This window comes from Phaethon lepturus, unplaced genomic scaffold, assembly GCF_000687285.1.
Source record: "Phaethon lepturus isolate BGI_N335 unplaced genomic scaffold, ASM68728v1 scaffold7644, whole genome shotgun sequence".
NCBI lineage: Eukaryota > Metazoa > Chordata > Aves > Phaethontiformes > Phaethontidae > Phaethon > Phaethon lepturus.
In genome coordinates this window covers 103240-127101 of record NW_010533983.1, presented here as the reverse complement: position 1 = coordinate 127101, position 23862 = coordinate 103240, and the positions used below count along the sequence as shown (strand labels likewise).

At 39.9% G+C, this 23862-nt stretch overlaps 1 protein-coding gene across 1 annotated transcript in view; it reads right to left on the bottom strand.

The window, feature by feature from the left end:
- LOC104619482 (glypican-5-like) overlaps positions 1–23862 on the bottom strand; it is a gene marked incomplete at both ends in the record, with an annotated part of 158164 nt that overhangs the window by 40078 nt on the left and 94224 nt on the right. Inside the window, one exon of the mRNA XM_010285374.1 lies at positions 15754–15874. Coding sequence (XP_010283676.1) covers positions 15754–15874 — 121 coding nt within the window. The remainder of the gene's footprint in view (positions 1–15753; positions 15875–23862) is intronic.

Sequence of the window (23862 nt, the reverse complement as noted above, 5' to 3'; positions counted from 1 at the left end):
CTAAAACTCTGGGTACAGGCAATTCCTAAGAAGCACACAACGCCCTGCATCCTTTGCCCCCATTTATGTGCTCCGTGCATCACTCTCGGGCGTTGCTCCCAAGAATCTTTCCTGAGGAATCAAACTGCCGTATGTGCTAACATGTCCTGTGTCCAAGGACTTCTGAAACAGGAGCGATGGGCAAGGAGAGGAACTTCCTGCACAGATAAAAATGGCTATGGAAACGTGGTTGAACTTGATCGCTTTAAAATGTTGCTGGAGGAGCAGGCTGATAGACAGGCAGGCAGGCCAGCTTCGGCCTCCTCAAAAAATAAAGCCAAAAATTTCATAACATTTACTAGAAAGGCTATACTGCACAGGGATACTTTTTGCCTCATTACTAAATATTTACTATCTAATAGTATACCTTAGCATGCAAGATAAGATAAGTTTCTTACTGTCCTTATCCCTACCAGTCAATTCTTGACTTTCACACGCCATAATTTTTGCTTCGTACAGTTTAGTATTTCTCTTTTATTACTTTTGAAATTGTAAAGTGTTTTTCCTTTGCCACTGAATTGAGATGTTTTATCACCAGCTAATCTTATTTCCTGAATGTGCACTCATGACTTTCTGGCTTTCACGATTACACTTAGGAGCTAAACAGAAACTTGTTACTTCAAAAAGTAATTATTCAAATTTTTAAAGTAAATCCAATATATTTAGTTTTGTTTGATGGTCTCAAAATTAATTAGCAATTCATTATATTTTGTTTGGATTATTAGTTAATATATGATATTACTGACCCAAAAATTATTTTACATGTCTGGCAACTGGTGTGCAACTTTTAGTCTACCAAGTACTTGAAAGTGATTAGCAAAATTAGATGAAAACCAAAAAAAAAAAAAAAAAATCCAAAAAAGTATACTAACCAATAGTCGAAATAATCTTTATCATAAGAAAGTATAATATTGCTTCATATGGTTCATAAACACTCTAAATGAAGTCCAAAATTGAACTTTAATACTTGAAGTGATTCATTTTACACACCTCAGTTAAAACTTCTGTATCATGCTGCATGATTCAAAATTACCCGAGACTAGAACTTCATGCAACAAAGCTCTTTAATATTAAACTTTCATTCGAGTGACTGGCACAAACGGTCAGCTTCATCAAGAGGTTCAAAGCGCCTGCAGCTCACCGCGGCCCGTGGCCCTCTCCCCTCTCTTTATGACTTCATCCAGCCCCAATTATCCAGCCTAAGAAAGACAAATCTCAAGCTTTCCATTTACCCTTCTGAAATCCATTTTATATTATTAGATTCTCTTATTTCAAATGCCACATCAAATATGGTTCAGCGTCATTTTACTGCAGTGAAGTACGAGTCATATTTCATTATATTATCCAATAATTACATTGTTTGTCTGCCAGTTCACTCCCATGAACATGTCATTTCGAAAAACTGCTGTGAGAGGCTCCTCTTATAGATACTGAAAGGAGCAAACACGACGCAGAGCCCTGAAATGACGTTGCGCACTTTTTGATTCTGTTTGCAAGGCTGAATGTATCAGGACATATGGCAGCATTCAAAACACTGCATGCTTCGCACCAGTAGGCTATGTTCTAGTTATTTGCTGCTGGCTATTAAAAGCTTTGTTCAAATTTGACTATCACAAGTGATATTAGACGTCTAATAAATATTAGACGTCTAATATCTATTAGACATATTAGAACTATGTCTAATAACTGATAACTGAATCAGTTATTAGACATAGTTCTGCAACTGTGGGAAAGTCCTCATCATATAGAAAAAGTACCTTCCCGATCAGAATTATTAATGAATTAGAGCTAGAAACCTTCTATTCCAAATGTTGGAAATGACGGAATGTGTACATCAGTTTCTTTTTTTCCCCTCAGTCACACACGTTAGAAGCATGTAGAGGCCTTCATAAATTCATTTTCAGATATGATTGAACTGTGTAAGACTGAGGACACTTTGTGGTTACTTCAAAACAATTCAATCTCGTTACTCCTGTCTCTTTTGGGGACCGTGCGATGTGGTGTGCACACTGCCGTTAGCCCGGAATGCACACACACCTGAGCAGGAGCACATTTGCACTAAGGTATCAAAAAAGCACAGACCTCTCTCTACATGTACCTACATACAACAGCCGAGTGACCTGTGCTCGAAAAACAAAAAAAACTCAGCCCGGCTGAAAATAGGAGCATTGGCGAAGGCAGTTAGTGCGGAGGGAAAGGACTTTTTACGCCATACTGAACAAAAGCTTCTGGTAAGGAGAAAACTGGGGGGATAAATGATAGTGGACTGGCAAAAGCTAATGCTAGCCTTGCCAGAAGGCTCTCCCTAGATTCCCTTTATTATCAATGGAGAAGGTGATGCAGAGTAAAAGCCTTGATGGTGAGATTTTGAATTACCCTCTGGAAGGAGTCTTGCTCTCCAACAGTTACGCAAAGGGTTTAACCTCAGAAGGCTTACACCAGGCCCTGTATCTCTCTTATTTTTGAGCCTGGCCTTCACTCAAGCATGCACATAATTATAATTACACACAGTGTGAATAGCCAGTGGAATTATTTAAGTCTTTAAAGTTAGGGAGATATGTAAATATTGATTCCAGACTTGGGCCTTGTTTGCTTCACTAGACCAATGTTACCCTTCATGAATACTCTCCAATGTTTCTGTATTAACAACTTTTTGTGAGCTCTCAATTGCTGTAAGAGACAGAGAACCCAGTTTCTGTCTTGGAACAAGGCCGGTACCTCCTGCAGTTGTTTGCGAGTGGCTCGTGCTTGCTAAGTACTGGCAACTCTCAAGTCTTTGGGGTGGGGGGAAGCACTTACATGAGATTTATGTGATAACAGACTCTTCAAGGGATGACTTTCCTCCAGAGTGAAGACTGGTGTCTGCACAGCTCAAAAGCGAGCTTGAGTAAACAGTGATGAAAGTGTATGATTTCTACATGTGAAGTGGCACTGTCTTATTCACTGCCTCTCATTTTTCACTTCACTATTAGTGTTAAGGCAATACCAAGGCTACCCATTTCTGGAGGGAACCAGCGGTCTCCTGTGTGACTGTTCTGCATAATGACAAGTTCATCCATGACATCTGGGACTGGGAATACTCAGCCCCAGATAGATCCATTCCCACGTAACTGCACTGAGGCACAGGCTCATTTCAGATGCATGAAAATGGCAAATGAAATGAATGTATTATCTCATTTAAAATGCATACAGTCCCAGGAAGCAGGATAGATTGTAGGTGTCACTAAACAGTGCATAGTAAATAAATCACATCTGCAATGCAAGACACTTCAGTTAGCCAAAGCCTGAGGTGTTTAGGGGTATAGAAACTGCATGTTTTTAGGACTACAGAGTCCAAATGTCTAAGTGGCATTTTCAGCCATGAAATCACAGTTACAGGTTGAAAAAGTCCCATCTATGCTCAGGAGTAGGCTACATTTGCAAATGCGCAGGAGCCACGGCATACAGACTCTTACCTGCGCAGCTCATTGCTATTCAAAAGAACAGTAATGAGCAAATGGTTCCCAACGGTAATACCTGAGGCTTTTCTCAGCATCATGTGCACAGTAGTAAATTTTCTGCCAGCCCATAAGCGTATACAAATTCTGCACTCCGTAAACGAGCCAGCTGCTGTCTAACCAGTACTCTCCATTTGTTTATGTCAGCCTCACTGGGGTAATCCAGGCAGGCTGGCCTTGCACAGGAATCTGCTTTGTGCAAGATAGGGAGACATGCTGTTTACTTTGGCTGTCGCTTCCTTTGGATGTTCTCCTATAGGAAGCAGGAACTTCCAGGTATCCTGCTATCAAGTTATATAACTGCTCTTGCTTTATACAGTAGAGCATGTTTCAGTGTATAAAGGTATACAGTGCCTATTCTGTGCCCAAGAACTATTGTCTACGAATTCAAGCTGGACCGTGAGAATATTATAAACAGGAAAAATGAGGCATTTAAGACTAGTGTACTTATTTTCATAGATATAAGCAAGAAAACAAACACAAACCAGAGAGGCACCAGAGAAGAGATGGAATCTTCCTCGCTGGAAATATGCAAGGCTTAGTTTTATAGGGCCCTGGATAACCTAAGTTACGGTCCTGCTTTCAACAGAAGGTTGAGCTGGATTATCTCCAGATTGTCCTTTCCAACCTTAAATTGTCTGTTACTCTCTGGTAATGTTTATATTCTGGTAAATGCTGGTAGAAGATGATAGAAGAACCAGAATTAAAATATATGCTTCTAAAAATAGTCTTATTGCTAATGCATTTTGAAAAAAAATCCTTAATTCCCATTGACTATTACTTATGGCAGCCCTTAACATAAGTGTTCTGTGGGGCTCTCTGCATTTTGTCACCTAAGCACCATGTAAGCCAGTGTGTACGATGTTGGCTTGGACCTAGACTTTTAAAAAAGGCTGAGCAATGTCACTCCACTCAACTGTGTCCGAGTTTGCATTTAAGACATAGATGCACAGTATGTCCCCATCATGATTTCTACCAGTGTTTCACTTCCTGGGTGAGGGAAGCCACTGGGTCTTGCAGTGATAAAATGTTACCTCTCCAGGTATCAACCTGGTTAGAGTCTGGTTAATTATTTATACCTCAGCCAAATACACCAACTCTCGAGACTGTGACTGAACACTAACAGAAAACATTAGATCTCAGTCTGTGCTGAGCAGATGCCAGACTACTGCCCAGCCCATGTCGCAGCTGGGGTTCCTGAACAGTCACCTTGTAAGGAGACCACCCACCATTTGGGTAGACAGGGCTTCTGAGCTCCTCGAGCTCTGCAGGGTCAGGAAAACCTGCTACTTCAGGAAGCCACACCTTTCCTTTGCAAGTGGCAGGGTCCCCAGCTTCTTAGGAAGCTCAGATCTCAGCTGACCCCGGTGTCTTACAGCTGTGAGAAACAGTCCTCCTAGAGCCATTTAAAGAGATTTCCCACAAACACTAAGCCCTCATCTGCAAGGCACTGCAGCAGAGCTGCCTGCTCCAAGGGCTGCCCAAAGCTCAGTCCTTGGCCATGGCTATTTCCTCTCAGGTGCTACATATCCATCAGCAACTTCTGCTCCTGTTTGGGACAGAATGCAGACATCAAGTGACAAAACATCACCACACCTCTATTTGAAAGTGAGTTTTAACCCTCCTTGAAGATGAAGTCCCTATGTGGTTTCCTGACAGTCCATCTTCTATGCCTTTGGTGTGGAGTTTGGTTCCACACTGAATGCTGGTGCATTTAACTTGTAATTGACTGTCTGATTCTTACCATCCCTAATAATCCAGATAGAACAATGTTTATGGGAAACTATGCCGTAGTCTCCTATGACCGAAGAAATTGCTTTCCATTCCTTCCTATGTTTTCCTCTTAAGCCTACATGCTGGCCTCATACCTGCACAGGACTGAACTGAGTCAGGAGCAAACTGCATAGACTGTCAGAAGTATAATGAAACCAGCCAATATACTCAGCTGAAGAGCTTTCATGGCGCCTTTAAATAACACACCTAACAATTATTTTTAAATTGACTTAAGTTAGGCTGATTTTCAGAAACAAAACATTTCAATGTGGGTAAGAAAGAGAAGTAAAAAAGGAAGAAAGTTAAAGACTAGCCAATGCTCATAAAAGTAACAGACAGTGAAAACTGGAGTGCTGCAGGGTTTGTAAAATTCCCCCTAAACTTTGTGATATTAGCTGAACTTACGTTCTTTGCAAACTTCCAAGTCTTGACACAAAAGCAAGAAGATAAAAATTAAGAAACAGCTACAAATAAAAGTGATTTCTCTCCCTACCAGACGGTTCTCTTGCAGTCAGTATTAGCAAACAGGCAGGTAAGACTCAGCTCTTTGTATCCGGTGGGAGGTTTATTGTGGGAATTCTGACGAGAGACATGAACGTACACTATCAAGCTTTTGTAATGGAGAAAACGCGATGTCAGTCACACAGGATTAACACTATTAATGGAGAAGCGTTTCCCTGGAGAAGCGGGAATAGCTATGCTTGAAAGCTGGAGAAGGGAGAGCTGTCTCAGTGTCAGGATGGAAGAAGCCTCCCAGGCCTGCTCATGGGGCAGAGAGCAGGAAGGTGCCTTCTGCACTGCGCTAGTACCGCCCAGGCAGCCACCATGCTCAGCACCCAGAATGCGGAGATGCCTGATGTTTTGGAAAGCACACTGAAAGCAAGGTCAAGGTCTGTGGCCATTCAAGAACTGCATCATGCTTTTGATAAAAGAACAGTAGTGGTTCTGCCTCAAACAAGATTCCTATTTTAGTAATTACTTGCAAGTGTCTCCCTCAATAGAAGTGAAAGGCTATTCCTGGCACAGCCTCTCTCCAATATTCAGGCTTGCTTTCTAATTCCAAAGCATACGGGAACGCACACCAATAAAAGAGGAATGCAGATCAAGTATTCTTCTGATGCTTGCTCATGGCCCTATTTTCTCCTTTGGAGACTAGACAGTGACACCAGAAGTTTGCCTAACCTCAGCTCACACTTATTATTGGCTCGTCTTTATTTTGCCCTCCAAGAAGTACGACTGATCACATGAATACAAGCAGCACCAAACTGATGCTGAGGTTTTAGCCTCTCTACATACTGCAAATGCAGCAAGGAGCCATATTAAAAGACTGCTTGCCTGGGCAGATAAATATGAACCATCCCACATTAAGCTGCCATGGAGAAACCAAGTAAGCAGCCTAAATATGAGGGCTGCAGGTGTTATCGATGACTTGGCTTCCATGCTTCTGGGGATGTGCAGCAAGCATCTGGAGTGGCACTGGGCACCCACGGCGGGCAGCCATATTAGGCATCTAGTAAGAGAAACCTCTCAGAGGGACACCTGATCTGGGACTTCTCCGGTCCAGGTCCAACTCATCAACTTGTGCTACAATGCAACCCTAATTATTGCTGGAAACACGTCATTTGCTTTAACTGGGAAGAGGCAGTATACTTTAGTAGCATTAATCCACTTGTCACCAGCAACACAGATCTACTTGAGCTTTACAGACTAAGTTTGGGCTTCGGGTAGCCTTTAGTTTTATCCTCTTACGCTGCTTCTTCTACCTGTCTCCTCCCTTTAGTAGTGGAACAGAAAGAGAGGAAAATGACCCTGTTCTTGCTTTTGGCCAATGATCAATCAATTGTTTGAAGACCTTTCCTCTACCCTAAAGAAAACAATAGTCAGCCCATAAATCTCTGTTTTTCTTTCCCATTATGCTAAGCTTACCACCTCCAAAAATAAGCATGTTATTGTACCTCAGGAATGAGATCAAAAGTAAATACCATAATCTTATGGTATTTATATTTAGACTTATAATGATAACAACTTAAAGCGATGTATATGACTTACATTGTTAAAGTGATCAGAAAAAGATGATGGGCTAATAGAACAAAATAAGTATTTACATAAAAGATAATGTATAATTTCAGTATGACAACCTTCATTAATTCAATGATAATGGCTGAGTTTCTTTCTTACAAAAACCCCAACAAATAACATGAAAACAAACAGGCTAATGCAGCAGTCAGATTCATGCTTCCTCCCCAGCTGTTAACAGCTGTTGAACAGTAAAAACTGTATGCCTTTTGGTTAGCGCCTACGCCACAAATACAAGTTATTAGAGTGATGCATTTCTCTTGGGGTGGCAAGAAACCACAGTATTTCCACTAACGATGGGGAAAGTTTCCCTTTTGTCTCCTCCACCCCCTGGGCAGCAATCCCAAACCCCAGGACTGACCAGCCCCTCCTAGATGCCTCATACTCCTGCCCCTGCCTTGCTTTCCTGCCTGGCCTTGGGTGCCCGCACCAGCCCTTGCACTCCCGCGCCCGGCCTCTTGCTCCCACACCACCTTCCCCTGGTCAGGCCAAAGCAGACCCCTCCGAGGCGTGACCCTCTCCTCACTGGCAGCCATTACACCAGAGCATCCAAAGCACTTTTCGGCTCATCTGTGAAAACATCAGCTTGGGTTTTGCTCATCAGCTGCAACTAGAACTGGCACTCAAGCCAAAGGACAGCCTCCATTTGTTTTGGTGTTCCCCTGCCATGATTTTTGTTTTTTGTGGTTTTTTTTTTTTCTGTTTGTTTTGTTTTTTAAATAAGACTCTTCTTTTCAAACTATCTTTTTCTATATGTGATATGTTTTGGCTCAGTTACTATATTGAAACAGTAGCTCTCCCCTCCCTCTCTCCCACTTGGCTCAAGTCACTACTGTGACTCAATATGTGATTTTGATTTATTAAGACTAATTTCCTACAACAAGCAAAACAAAACACATACAATGGCCCATCTGGGCAAATAATTTCTGAAAATGCTTGCAAGACAAATAGCACAGCATACTCTGAGACACAACACATGAATAATAAACGGGCATTTTAGCATTATATATTTGCTAGCATATAATAAGATATACTGGATTTACACTGAGATTCAGATTTGTCTTATTTTAAAATGTTACATTTCGGTTTAGTTGAGCCAGTATTTCACATTATTTCTGTTTCTATTGAAATCTTGATGCTGTTTTTAATACTAAAAAGTAATTTATCAATTCTAATTAAAATTATTTAATTATATCTCAAGTCGCTGTATTTAACAAAACCAAACAACAACCTGCAGACCTCAGGCCAGTACACTGATTTCAGCCAGGGATAATATATAACTCAATTAGCAATAAATAACAACGTTAACATATGCTTTCCATAAAACAATGCTCCAGTGATGTTTTTTTCAGTGGGACAGGACTAGAAAGAGCTCTCCTGTTCTGATTCATGGAGAAACTTCTGGTTTTGACAGGAGTTTTAACGCCACAGCAGAAGCAAGGTTGGAGCTTCCAAACTCCTTTTGTTTTTACAGCATAAGGACCTATGAGAGAACAAAACCGCTGAGCACAGCTGAGTGACTGGGGCTGCCAGGCCTTGAACAAGATCTCCACATCTCCAGATGAGTAGCCTAATGACTGAATTATTATCGGCTGGTCTGCCTTTCTGTCTGCCCCTCACAGAACACAGACAAAGGGAATCTGAGTGAATTTTTCTTCCTTCATGGCCACATCTATGTATTTTCCAGTAGGAGCCCAGCTGAGTCATCTGCAGCGGGGGGCTTGTCCCTGCTCCTTCCCCTGCACGCTCCGTCCCCGTGGATGCTCCCCCAGCAGCCTCACCGGGGATGCGTAAGTCAGAAATGAGGAAGGGGTGCAAATGACTGTCTCAAAGCAATAGCAGTTTGCAGAAACCTAAGAGCAGCATAGGATTTTGACAGACTTCAGACACCCCAGCCCACTATTTGAATATATTTCTTGTGAATTTTACTCCTAATGGAAGCCCTGACAGATAAATGCTCCTAAGCAAGCAGCAACTACACCCCTGTTTAACTGCCTGAGCACTACAGCCTGTATCGCGATAAACATTTCCTAGTGCGGCATCCCCATTACTGTGTAGTCTGCTGCCTACCACCATGGCGTGATGCGCTGCTGTGTGATACGCTGCTTTGCAAAGAGGGCTCTTTGTTGATTTTGATTTCTCTTGGTAACAAAAGAATCTCCCAACGGACAGCGAGTGCATTTTCTCAACTTTGATTGACAAGTAAATGTGACAATATGTTACACAAGCAAAAAGCTGCGAACCCAAAGATGACTTGCTAAGATCTATATTTGACCGAAATTTGCCAGGTTCTTCAATGAAACAAGAGAGCTAAATTGCTACTGAATTTTTGTTTATTTTTCCCAGGCTGGCAGCATTTATGTATCTCTTCTTGCTTTAATCAGAGATATGATGAAATCTGATGTCTTCAAAATTTTTATACAACATATATTATATATGTGTACGTATGTATTTCCTAAGAAACAGAAAACCATACAGAAGACCACACAGAGAAAGATTATGCTCAGTCTTTGAGTAAGCTGGATTGTTTCAAGCACTGGGATGAGTTGTTTCATTGCATATGGATTATGAAAAAGATCATAACTTATCTCAGAGCTGAGCATTCAGCATCTCTATCTGGAAGCAAAGAGATATCTGATTCTTAGCAGGGGAGAAGAAAAACGTCCCATGAATCTAGTAAAAACAAACATTTAGAAAAAAAATAGGATGAGAAACAAACTGTGTATGACTGATGAAGTAATCTGAGATGACAGTTTATTTGAAGATGGGGTGAACAATTTTATTTCCTGCTCTGCTGTATAAAAAAACACGTTAATTTGCTCTTCCCTGGCATTATAGGACTTTATGTATTTGTAAGACTTTTTATATATATTATAAGGCTTTATATATTATAAAACTTTGTATTTTTTTCAGGTTTCATTAATTCTATCTTTTATTTTCCTGCAGTATATGCATTTCTTGCTGCTATTTATTAATCAGCCAATAACTACTGTATTAATTCACTTATCACTGCTGTTTATATTTGGAGATGAAGGTGGCGAGGGCTGTTACTGCTTTTATAGTGATGTGAATTCAGAAAGGACCAAAACAACTGTAGAAAGTGTTTGCTTCAATGACAATTTCTCCTGTACCTGAACTGCAGACAAGCTGAGGCAGGAGGACTTTGATGACCCAGACCATTCAAAACCCGCACTGAAGAAGCAACAGTCTCTGCTGCGATGTGGATCCTACTTTACTTGCAAAAGATAAAAATCAGTCGTGAGGACAGCTGGGTGCCGTCCTCAACAGGCTATGATGGTGTGCCTTGGCAGTATCGTGGTGCAGAGAACACAGGCTTTCGCCTCCTATATTTCTGTATAGGAACCATCGCGGAAGTACCTGTATAATAGGGTCTGCACGCAATGAATCCTGAAAAGCCCTGAAAGCATACTACGTGTGCACAGATTGTCAGTGCATTGCACACAGTACACAGCTAGGAATCCCTTCAGTGTGTCTTCTTCTATTAATCTGTGCATCTGCATTGAATTCAGTGCCTCAAATTACAGATAGTCTGTGTGGTTAGCGACCAAAGAGAGAATTGGTATCTCTGGGATTCCAGATGTGTTGCTTCACACTTCCACAAGGGATGTGTAGCACCTGAAGTCCTGAGGAAATGTCCACTGTCTCCAAATGCTTTGGGCAGACAGGAGGGGGCGGGGGGAAAGGACCTGCTTTGGAAACCCAGGCATATGGCAGTTCTGGGAAAAGTGCTCTGTTTTGTAAGGGACACAAGTCTCTGCAGGTTTTGGGAGGTATGTGGGGGGCAAAGCAATAACTTCTAAGCCAGTTGGGGCTGCTTAAGTCCCAAGTGCTAAAAGTAATATAACAACAGTCTTTCTAAGATTACTACCTTTCTTTCCATCTTTTCATTGGATGAAACGAAGAACAGAATATTTTGAGTATTAGTCCAAGTCAGCTACAACTTTGGATGAAAATCAAACCAACTTGTCTCCACTTAAATCTCATATAAAAAGTCTATAATGTAATAAATTTTATACATGTCTAAAAATATATATACACTTCTAAATTAAGTAGTAGTTCAATGATTTATTGTATTATTCTCTATTGTCTAAGCCAATTAAATTCACATTTGAAATTAAATTACGGCTAGCTCGTATTATTGGTAAGAAACATCTCAGTGCTGTTGCTTTGAACCTTGCTGTGACAGCCTCCTTTGTATAGAAGGCTAAAAGGAATTCAAGTTACATGCATCTCTTAATTCACCTGGCAGATCCATGAGACTTTGGTGGGGAGAAAAAGGAAAAAAAAAAAAAGAATATGGGGGTCCAGATTCAGCAAGATTTGTTTTGGCATTGATCTCATTTTAAGCACTAGGATATAGCACTGTCATCTTGAATTACAGCTATGCCCTAAGCATTGATCTCTGACTAACAGCAAAACACACCGATTCTCAAAATCTGTCAAGACTAGAATTAGGCCAACAAAAGACAAATAGTTAAACTTGTATAATACTTATTATATTATAATCCTTGAGAATGCCCATGCAACCCTGCTAGGAAAGGTATAGTCAAAGCTTTTTCACTTTTCCCTAACATTCTCATTGCTTTTCAATGCAATTGATCCTTTAGGATTTTTGACCTTGGCCTCAGAACCACTTGTGTTTGAACTGTGAAAAGCATTATGCTGAAGAAAAACATTAAAACATATTTACGCGCGATTATGTGGCAAGAAATAGTACTCAAAAAAAGCGCAATGGGGGATTTTATGTTTATCATCAGTTGCAGTTCACATCTGCTCTATTCAGGGGGAGGAAATGTTATTTCTAACTGCTAGTTCTTCAAAATCAACTTGGGACTTTGTTTGATCTGTTTTTGCATTGCTAAAAGTAAAAGTTACTACATGTAGATTGAAACTCAGTAATTCTATTGATCTGTGAATCAGGAGCTACAATAAGCCCTTCAAATACCTTTTCTGCCAGGGATGCAAGTAACAGCAATTGCTGAATAATATTCTCTAAATTTCACTTCACTTTTTGCTTTGCAAAGTGTTTATGAAATGGCCTGCTACTTGCATAATAATTTTTTAAAAAAACAACAACTATGTTGTGAGGATTTAAGTCCCAGAAGAAAAAAATGAGGAACTGCTATAATCTCCAAAAAACTGGCATTTCAGCCTAAATGACAGGCAGAAATTGAAGACGACTTGCATACAGATTATTTGTAACATGCTGGAGTTGGGATGCACCAACTAGAACAATACATTGACAAGAATTTTATCCACGTCTGTGGGATTTAGGATCAATGAAGTTATTCATCTCCTTGCATCTGTGGATAAATCTTAATAAGAAGCTAACAAAGAAAGGCTGCTGTACACCAAAGACTGTCAGTTTGGGATTTAAACAAATGAACAGTCTGCTACTCCTGCGTGGCCAGTGACAAGCCACTCTTGCTCACAGCCTTGTGCTGCATTGCTACCCCGCTGGCCAGAGGCACACGGTACGTCAGGCCCCGCTGACCCGGCGCGCTGCGTCCTCAGCCCCCGACCGCCCGCGTGGGGAAGGGGGCTGCAGCAGCAGTCACGGAGTGAGGAGGAGGAACTGGGGTCCAGCAGGGGAAGACAGGAGGTGGAAGAGGAGCTCTCGAACACGGCACCGATTAGATTTGCTCCAGAAATGGTTAAGAATTACTAAGCTAAGCTACACCTTTTAGAAAAATGAATCCTGTTGATTTGAACGTAGCCGTAGTTGACAGTACTCCACAGCCTCGGCAAATTGATCTAGCAGCAGATTACCCCGATTTTCAAAAACACGCACTTTTCCAAAACAGAATGAGACACAGACAGAAAGCCAACAGGTCCAGGCTTTCTGAGGGGTAAATGCAGCATGGCTGGACCTCGTTCTATTGAAACAGAAATGTTCTTTCTTTTAAAAACCTCAGCACATCTTCCTCTTATCCGAGAATATACTTTCCTCTGGGTAGTTTAGCAGTATTATTTAAGCGGTAGAAAATTACTGAGGGCTAGACACATCAAATCACCTATGCTGCACATTCCGTGCATTGCTCGGTTCTCTGCTCTCCAGGCTTCCTGCCTCTCTAGGATTGCTTCCACATATGCAATATGCAACTGTTGCTTAAAATGGTTGCAAATGTCAAACACTTAAGAAGATACGAAGATAACACCTTATTTTATCACTGTTTAAATTCCACCTTACATATTGCCTCCCCTCCCCAAAAAAAGAATAATTTGATGAAAAAAAATCAATTTGCCTGTAAAATGAGTAATGGTATTGTGTATAATTCTTCCTCTATACAGTCTACACGCACTATCAATGACACTTTAAAACTCCTGATTTAATCGGCTTTTCAGTGTCAGTTTTTATTTGTATGTTAATATCACAACTGAAATGAAAATTCAAGAAGCAGAAAACAGCTACATGTGTTTGATGTCATATGTGAAAGCCTTAGATATTTAGCAACTTCTTTGATGCTTTGATCTCTGAAGAAATCTTACTAAAATTATGATCAAAGGAATTTATATTATTCCAAGTACTTAAGAACAAACCATCTTAGGGCAATAATCAGTATTCTGTTTAATCCTTCACCCTTGGAATCCATTATTGCTAAGCAATTCAATCTGATGGGACTTACATTTACTTAAGGATGATATTCTCCTAAAACAGAATTAGAAGTAACAGAAAACAACACTTCCAACTTACAGAAAGAACTAGGAATTGGATTTTATTCTTCTGACTCAAAGGTGTTCTTTGAAGCTGTTTTTTAAATGTACGTGACTTAAGAAAATTCGTACGCAGCTCATTATGAGACCTTTCAGCTGTTTGTTTTTCTACAGCAGACAAAGAAAAAGAATTTCCAATACACAGCTACTTTTAATTTAATCTGTTTCTAACTATTTCCTATTGTCAGTGTTTATAGAAGACTATTACACAGATGGATATATCTAATATTTATAAAGTAAATTAACACTCTACTTTATAACGTGCAAAGGCGGATAAATAATGAATTATCCTTTTCATCAATCTGACCACATAATGTCTATTTCACTGTAAAATTAAGTACAGCATCAGACTGGTTGTTGTAATCCCCCATGGCAAGTTAAATCAAACAACGTGATACAAAGAACCCCTAAACTGCAGCCTACAGAACAGTTGAAGCACATTAGAGCCAAGCAAGATTTAACAAAAACACTAATTACTGGTTAGATGATGGATTTACCACCAGTGGTTGAGGAGAGGCAAAGGAGGGTTGTACTGTTGCAGGAGCAAGTAAGAGATCAAACCAGACTCCCGGTCACAGCCACACTCTTAATAACCTCCCACATCCTGACAGCAATTCCTTTTCCCATTTTACCTGTGCAGATTATTTTTCTTCCTGCACACCCCACTCGCTGTGGGGTGGACTTTAATCTTACGGTGGTTTTCTACTATTTACATCCCCATACTCCATCATTCTTTAATGGCAAAAGATTACAAGTAGACTAATGTGCAAACACATCTGACTCTGAACACAGTGTTGTAAGCATTCTTCCAAGCTGACAAGAAAACATGCCTACTTTAAATGAAAATCAATCTCTGTTAAATCTGTTAGCTCCAGCTCATTTGGACTGGCACCACTTTAAGAGCTCACAAAGAGGTGTGCTGAAGCAGTAATATCAGAGAATCATGCATTCAACTCTGAAAGATGGCAGATGCACCAGGACTGCAAGCACATCTGAGGGAACCCAAAAAGATGACATACACAACCTACCAATGAGTTTGTCATTGTCAGATATCTTTCCTTTTCAGCTGAAGGGCTTGAGAACAAGGCCTGTTAAGAAAATGTTTTTCAAAGGTGCGCAGCTAATTCATCCTAAAGCACCTTCTGTCCTGACCAGCATTCCATACAATTCAGTTATCACACCCTTATAGACCCATTTTGTCTTTATGATCCACAACACTGGAAAATGGGAAGCTGCACAAACAAGGAGATATTCCTCCAACACAAGGATATCACAGGATTCCTAAAAGACTCCTAAAGGCGCTCACACAGCCTGACTTCTAGTCACAAACTTCATGTGAATTGTGGGGCTCGGGAGTTCCTCCATGTTCCAGGGAGTCTGGACTGTAGGACAGTTAATCAACAGCCAGGAATTACAGCAACTTCAGGGAAATAATTTTGCCTTATTAGAGTTCATAAACCAGCTGGCACAACAGAATCTTCAGTTGCCTTTAGTCCTGGGCCCACTGCATGGCTATTTCAGGCCTATTATCCTGGGAAATGTAACATGCAAAGCAGTACCAACTAGAAATTTTAGCTTCAGCTCTGCTATCAAACACAGTGATAAAATGCTTTTATCTCTGAAAGCTACTTACTTGATTAAAGTGCTGAAGTTTATCAATTAAATTGCTGATGAGTGGGTCCAATCCTCTGACTTTCAGTTCTGGGTTATTAATTTGTGCTTTCAGTCCATTGGAAACAACTCTGCTGGTATAACTGGAAAAGAGGGGCGGGGGGAAAAAGACAACATCAGTGACAGGAACCATATCCATTGGAATCAAAGATCATATTAAAAGGGACTTAAAGAAGGCACATATTTTCTAAACGGGAATAAAAAATTGTAATAAATATTTATGTTTTAAATATACAAAACGAAAATAAAATCAGTTTCTTGCAGTATCATTCATCATTTCGAACTATTCAAGTCATGAATGACAATTTCATAAAGCACATAGACATGCCTTTCATTCGTATTTTAATATTTGAACCTTTATAACAGACATTCTTAAGTTCTTCCATGCAGCAAAGCTAATAGCTTCCAAAAAATCATTCTTTCATAATTACAGAAACCCAGGGAATTTAAGACAGAAACTAAACATTATGAGATTGATGTAAAATCCAATGAAATAGCAGTCTGATTTTGAAAAGATTCGACTTCTCTTGCTAGACTAGCAGTTTATAAGCGGACTGTCCAGAGACACCGTAAAGCAGCACCTCCTGTTGTAGCAGTGCTGCTCACCATGCCTTCTCTGCATTACAAACTGGCTAGCCAGAGTCCACGTACAGGAATTCCCTCTAACCAAGTCTTGCTTTATTTGAGGAACAGCAGCTGTTCTCACCCACAAGGACCTGTCGCTTATCAGCAACCTTCTCCCACCGACTGTTGACTAAACAGTTACTGCCAGTCTTTTCTGGAATACACCATAGTGTATTCTCAAAACCCAATTGGTTTGGGGCTCCACCCATGTACTCTGACGGGGAAAATTCCAGGGTTGTACACATTTGGTCTCTACTTCTGAACATGTCTTTACTACAGTTGAGGAGGTGAAGTCATCAACACATGTATGCCGAGTTCAGTCCTGGAGTTATTCAAACTACTGCATATTGGCTGCAGAGTTGATCTAGTTCATGCAGGATTTAAGTTCAACCCATCTGCAATACACTGCAAATCCGAGAGAGAGAGAGAGACGCTTTCCTGGTGAGTAACACTTTTGAGGGTAGTATGTAATCACTGTCATTAGTTTGGCGCTCATTTGTCACAAAGCGGATCACAAATGATCCACTCCTGAACTGGACAAGAGACTATTCCCAAGCCAAACTCTCTTACGACTCACACACACCTGCGAGGATCTTAATGACATCATGTTGGCATCTTTGTAGGTCAGGTAGCAATCAGCTGTGCTCCTTTGGACTGAAACGTCAAGATAAACATCTTTCACTTTGATCAGACCTTCGAAGAGATACTTCAATATCCCAGATGTTTTCCTATCAGTGAATCCTTCACTGTAAACCAATTTGTGCTGAAGCTGAGAAAAGCACCTCAAAGTAGAAAAAAGTCTCCAAATTCTATTGCAGAAAGACAATAGAATGCAGCGGGGGGAGACCTAGCTCTCCAAATATATTTGTCGTATCTTAATTTCATTTAGTATGAACCACAAATTTTATGCAAACTACTGGCAAAGCATATTGTATTATACTGCTGTAAAACATGTGGCTTAAAAAGAGAAAGAACTGAGAATGGTCAACCTTTTCAGTAAACTCAACAAATTTCACTTGTCAGGAAAAAAAAGAAAAACAAATGGTTTGGAACAAAGAATTGAGAAAAATCGTATCTCTCACTAACAGCCAGATAGTATTTCAGGGATGAACATTAATGAAAATCTTTTTCAATGAGTTTGTATTTTTTTGTTCACTGAGCGTTTTAAAGGTAACATTCTAATTTTCCTTGATGTGTAACTCACACAAGTATAAACTAATCTGGAACTATAAACTTTCATGATCCAATGGCGTGTGAAACATAATGGTCAGGTTCTGATCTTATAAGTAGACTCAGACAGCTGGGCCAACGTCCCCAGGAAGAACCTGAACTCAAGACCAGTATAGACCATATCAATCCACACCGATTCATTTGGACAATACAGGAACACTGCTGCACCTTACCTGCCTTTACCTTTACTTTTATTCACAAGTCACACTATTTGCTGAATGCTCAACATTGTTCACCATGTGAAAACAGACGGTTACCCACTGTAGATGTATAAGGACACTTCACACAGTTTTTTGAGATCGTCTAGTTGCCATACAGGAGAAATTTGATTGAATGGGTCAGCTCCACCCATCTGTTCAGTGAGTCTCTGTATACGTAGCTTTGCCTGATCAGAAAGTCATCAACAGCCGCAAAAAGCAAGGGTTTTCCTTTTCATTGCTCTTGACTGCTCTCCATTCAACCTCTGGTTAGAGCTATCGGAATTTCTCTAGAGGCTTATGTCATTATAATCCAGGATAAAGAACGCAAAATTGCTTCCCCTCTGGGTTGGTTGGAGTTGGGGTTTTTTTGGCAAATGATACTGCTTTTTTTTTTTTCCCCCCCTCTGAATCGCAAGCCACCATTAAATGCCTCTAGGTGGTATTGCAAACTTAGAGCACTGCATGGAGTTTGCATAAGCATGACCAATCAGGGGTATTGGCAGCAGCAGCATTAATGCCAGAGTCCTCAAAGGGACCCAAAATGTGTAAAGTCAATCTCAGTCAACTCTCATGTATTGCTGTTGCTAAATATATATCCTCTTTTACATGCATCATTATCAGGAAAATAGGACCATTTGGTATGAATGAGTTCACAGTCCACCAAGACAAAGGGGATACTCATATCCTTGAAGTTCCATACACGTTTAAGGTCTCACTCTTTAAAGCTCTAGAAATATGCATAAATTATGCACAGATATTTCTGTTGCCCAGATTGCTTGTAATTAGATTCATAATGTGGATTACCTAAATTTCAGATGTCAGAGAAAGCATGCGTGAGTTGTGTGAATCCTACATCATTTCCTCATCTCCTTGGTCTAGCATAGCTCCAGTATGGCAGTCACTAACTACATCTAACTGCTAATGCAAGACTCCAGCACATAAGAGTTGGCCCAGCTATGGTCTAGAACGTGTCCTGCATGACTTAGCAATGCCCAGAAAACCAACTACAGACCTTTGGCAGTGGTGAAATAGATGTGATCTGCCAAATGAATGGTGTAAAAAGCTCATGTAAAGACAGGCAAAAAAAAACCCCAACTTACTTGTAGAGCAGAGCACAACAATACCAACTCTTGGGTTTCCCCATAATAACCCATACGCGCTGCTTGTCATGTGTGTTCTTACCGAGAGGTCATGTCTATAACAAACCCAAGCCCAGAAAGACTCAGATGAACTAAAAAATGGTGAGTTCAGAGAAGGTGGGCTACATCTCTCAAGGAGACAGACAAGGCAGAGAACTGAAGAATTACACAGCCAGAGAGAAGGGAGAAATTCCTCCAGTCCACCACAGCCAAGAACCAAAGACTGTACTAGAAAAAGACATTATGTCCATCTGACTCAAATGATTACGCTGTAAACTGCAAATCCTTCTACTAGCTCTGTATCATGCTAAAATACTTTGAAATAAACACTATACATCTCCTGAAAGATAATATGATTACTACACTTCTTTGCACTATCTAAAACATTTCTTTTGTTGACATCAGATCCTGAATTACTGGAAATGTATATTAAGTGAAGATCAGAAATTGGCTTGCTTTATTTAATAACCTGCAATTTAACTGAAATATTGTAGTACAGAATTGTTAACTCTGGTTACAGCTCTAGTGCTTTATTAATAGTAAACCCAGAAATGTCAGTAGGAATGGCCAGGAAAGTTGTATTAAAATATTGTCACTGGAGCAATCAAAGTAACTGCTACATTGAGCCCAAGGAACAGTGCATGCAGGCAGAATTTTCATCCAGACCTCAAACCTCATGCCAATGTCTCATCCTCAATGCCCAGCTGATCATTTGGGCAAAGCTGTGATACTTTAAAAAACCAAACAAAACCAATTTATAAAGAACAATCCCCCAAAACCCAGCTTTATAGTATTTCAGAACAGTATCAATAATTTCAGATTTTAGTTAACACAGCTCATCGCAGGTTTAAAAAAAAAGGTAAGAAGTGAAATGTTGTTTACACATGGGATTACATTTCAACTTAAGGAACACATTTTTATTTTCTATACAAATATAGATAAATTAAGATATTTGAGTCTAAACACTTATTTTAAAATAAAGTTTTTAACTCCTAATATGAAAAGGGATCAAAGTATAGATTCCCTCAAAGACAAATATGCCCTTTTAGATAGTTCAATACTTTAAAAACTATATATAAAACAGAAATAACTTCAAACTCCAGGCAAAAGACTGTAGGAGCTGCATTAAGGATAGATCTTAACTAGCAGCAATATTTAGCTACAAAAGCCCAAGAAACAGGGTGCTGTTTTCATATCGCTTCTTTCCCTCCTCCCCGCAGGAGACCATACCAGTCAGGATATAAGTGTCTGATAAAGCTCTTGTAGGCAGCTTTTCCAACTATTATTGATCAAGCTCCAGCTGGGAGACTACTTCCATTACTCCATACTCCTCGGGGTGCTATTACCCTGAGTTGTGCCACTGGCAGCCACTAAGCACCCCAGTGCTTTGATCCGGTGGCTAATGGCCTGTCCTTTTCGCGAATGCAGTCGGCTCCAGCGCGTGTGCTCACCAGAGGGATTCCAAAGCAAGACATCACACCGCACTCCATATGCTTCGCAGCATGCACCGAGCACTTCAGAATTATCTATGTTGGAAATTCATGCTACCTGGAGCCTGAACTTCATCTGAATGCAATTCTCTTAATTGTAGTCCTCTTTTCTCCACTTGAGTATTTGGCCCAACATAGCTGCATAAGAGGCATCAAAATTTTTAATTAATTGTGGGAGAAACAGGACTTCTAACATAAGGCAAATCTGAAAATTTGAGCCTCACATTCAGTTCAGAGAAATCCATGAACTGCCATAAACATCTCTATGGGACAGAAATTGCTTTTGATGAAATCATTTGTCATACGACCTTGAGAGTTGCCATATACATAAAATAAGAATAAAATACACTGACTACAAAATTAAAGACATATTTGCCGAGATGTTTCTAATTTGTTAACCACATTTAAAAAAAAAATAATTACACACTACCCATCACTAAAGCAGCAATTTTGAATCAGAAATATTTTTTGTAACGTGCCGTCTATTTTTTCGTCTTTTTTGTTAGTACTCGTTGACTAATTCCGCTATGATCAACAGGGGTTAAAACACCACCACCTTTCTGAGACACACTGGCAAACTCAAACTCTCTGTGACCAAGACTCTACTGGTTCACATTTAACCGGTCATTTCTTTGGCATTACAAAATGTGACAGTCCTATTTTCTGTACAAATGTATAAACTATTCTGTCAAGAAAAACAACCTTTCTCCCCACAACAGAAAAACACATTAAAAAACTGTAGAATGGACCACCTAAAAATATGTTTTCTCAGACTTCTAAAAATCAACAGCTGTCCAGCAGCCTGCTAAAGCCAGAGAAGTCTAAAAAAAGTAAGCCACTAATTTTATAACCAACAAAATCATAAAACCATTGAGACATAGCCAGACTTTACAATGATCATTTCACATCCAGCTCTGCTTTTTTTCATCTTTATGCATAAATTCTTAAACAGGAAACAATCCTAGAGATATATGTTGCCTGTAAAACTACCCAGAAGTAGATAGCACTACGCAAATAATAACTACAATGAATTAAAATTATGTCTGTTTAGGCCCATATGTCTGAAAGTCAGTCATTGACTGCAGGCTCTCATTTGCTTTAAAAAAAAAAAAAATCTGAAGTAGCCTGTTTATTTCAGTAATATACTCAACACACTGTCAGAGCATACACCACCCACCACCACTAAATGACTCAGAGGTTAAAGGGTTAGAGGGGGAGAAGGAAGGGAAGAGCTTTGAATGTGTCATTTAGTAAGAAGCAATGAGAAATACGTATAAGCCATTTAACTGGCCTTAAGATCCACTGAACAATTAATTCAGTTACATTAGGCATGGTTCACCAGATGGTGTGTTTTGTCCGATATTTATTCATAATTTGACCCTTGGGCTGGAATGGTTTGCCTGAAATTCAATTATGTGAATCCACTGCTGATCCACACCAGCCTGTTGTGTCTCCAAATTAATAATTTTTGGACATTTCCCTTACAGTTTTTGTATGCAGCCCTTGGCACATGCAAGACACTGACCTACAGGGCTCTGCAAGGAATGATTTTCTCTCAATTCAAGGATCACAGAAGTATGCATCAACCAGTAAAAGCAGTGCCAAAAGACCCGTATGGTTGTAGAATTTGAAATAATTAATCAAGATTATCAGCTTTGATCTGATTAACCCTTCATTTGCAAAATGGAAAGAACAAGCAGAATATATGGCAATTGTATATCCCTTGCGTGGTTATTATAGGTGCCTGTCACTCAGTAACTTGAAGCAAAGCAAATGCTATTTTCCTGAAGTAGTGTTGATGCTTAAACATAATTCTCCAGGAGGAGGAGCCAGCCAGCACAGGATTCTCCATTGACTGAGCTGTCCCTAAGCTGCTCCACAGGATGAGACTAGTGGTGGGCGAGTCCCCCCCATCTCCTTGCAATCCTTGTCATTAAAACTGACCAAGGGCCTGTGCTTCATCTCTGAGCGACTCCCACAATAGCCCTACTCAGAGAAATGCCTTGTATCATACTTTTTATCATTTCTGTAACAGCTTAGAAAACCTGGATTACAGTCATTGAGCATCTTGGCTGAGAGGTTTCAAAGAAAGGAATGATCAATCCATGACCAGTACTGTTCTCTAGGAACTAAATGCTCTTTCACTAAGCTGCCACAATAAGCAGTTTATTTTTTAAAAGAAGAATAAAAAAAAGAAATACATCTTCATAAATTTACTGTCAGATAATTAGCAGCCATGAGGGAAAAAATTGCCGAAGTTTGCAGATTTTGGTTTTGTTTTATGATTCAGTTTCATCTACCCAACCTGAATATTCAGCATATAAGTGCTTTGTAGAGTTAAATCCTGGAAGACTTCATGACTGTAACATTTATTCAGTTGGCCTGATCCATTAGGTCATTCTGCAATTAGCTCCATTAACTTAAATGTATATATTCCTTGTTTATAGGAAAGGTTTCAATCGGACCTCCATTCATAGCAGGACTGCAGTAAGAGCAGCTGACAAAGGTGTCTTCTAACAAGTAACGTCCTGCAAACAACACAAAGGCACATGTTGGGAAATCTTGAAAGCTCCAGATGTTTTCAAGCCCTTGCATACAGGACTGCAGGCTTTTATGCGATGGTTGAAAGTCACATCTTACAACTTCTTGGGTAACTTGAAAACCAGTTAGGCATTTTGTTTGTTTTTAAGGAAGAAAACATGTAATTTTTGCTGGTGTACAGCAGGAACACTTCTACTGAAGTCAGTGGAGTCATACTGGGTAAAAATATGGATACATCACATGAAAATCAAACCCTTTTTGCACAAAGAAAAAATTTTCATGTGTTCCAAATGATCAGCTGAGAACAACCAGAACAATATTCACCAAGAGAAAGATTTATTTGTTTAAAAAAACCTATGTAAAGAGTTCTTTTTGGAATTATTAAATAACTGCCAACAGACTACAAGAAAGCTCAAGTCTGGCACATAATGAGTTTAGCTGCCCTGAAGATCTTGTGAGGCAGAACTGACACGATGTGTATTCCGTCTCTGCCAGAACTACTCTAACGGGTTTCAGTGTAAGTTTCACAAATAAACTTTATTAGTAATTATGGGAAATGATGAGACAAATACAGTGTGTCAATGGGCTAATAGGATAATAAAAAAAAAAATACCACAAAGTCAAATAGCATTTACAATGTTTTTTCTCCATTTCTACAGGACAAAGACCTCCTGCAATCTAGATTATTGTCCTGGTTTCAGCCAGGATAGAGCTGGTTTTCTTCACAGAAGCTAGCATAAGGATATGTTTTGGATTTGGGATGAGAAAATGTTGATAAGGTGCTGATGGTTTGAGTTGTTGCTAAGTAGTCAAGGACAGTCCAGCTTCTCGGGCTGGCCTGCCAGCA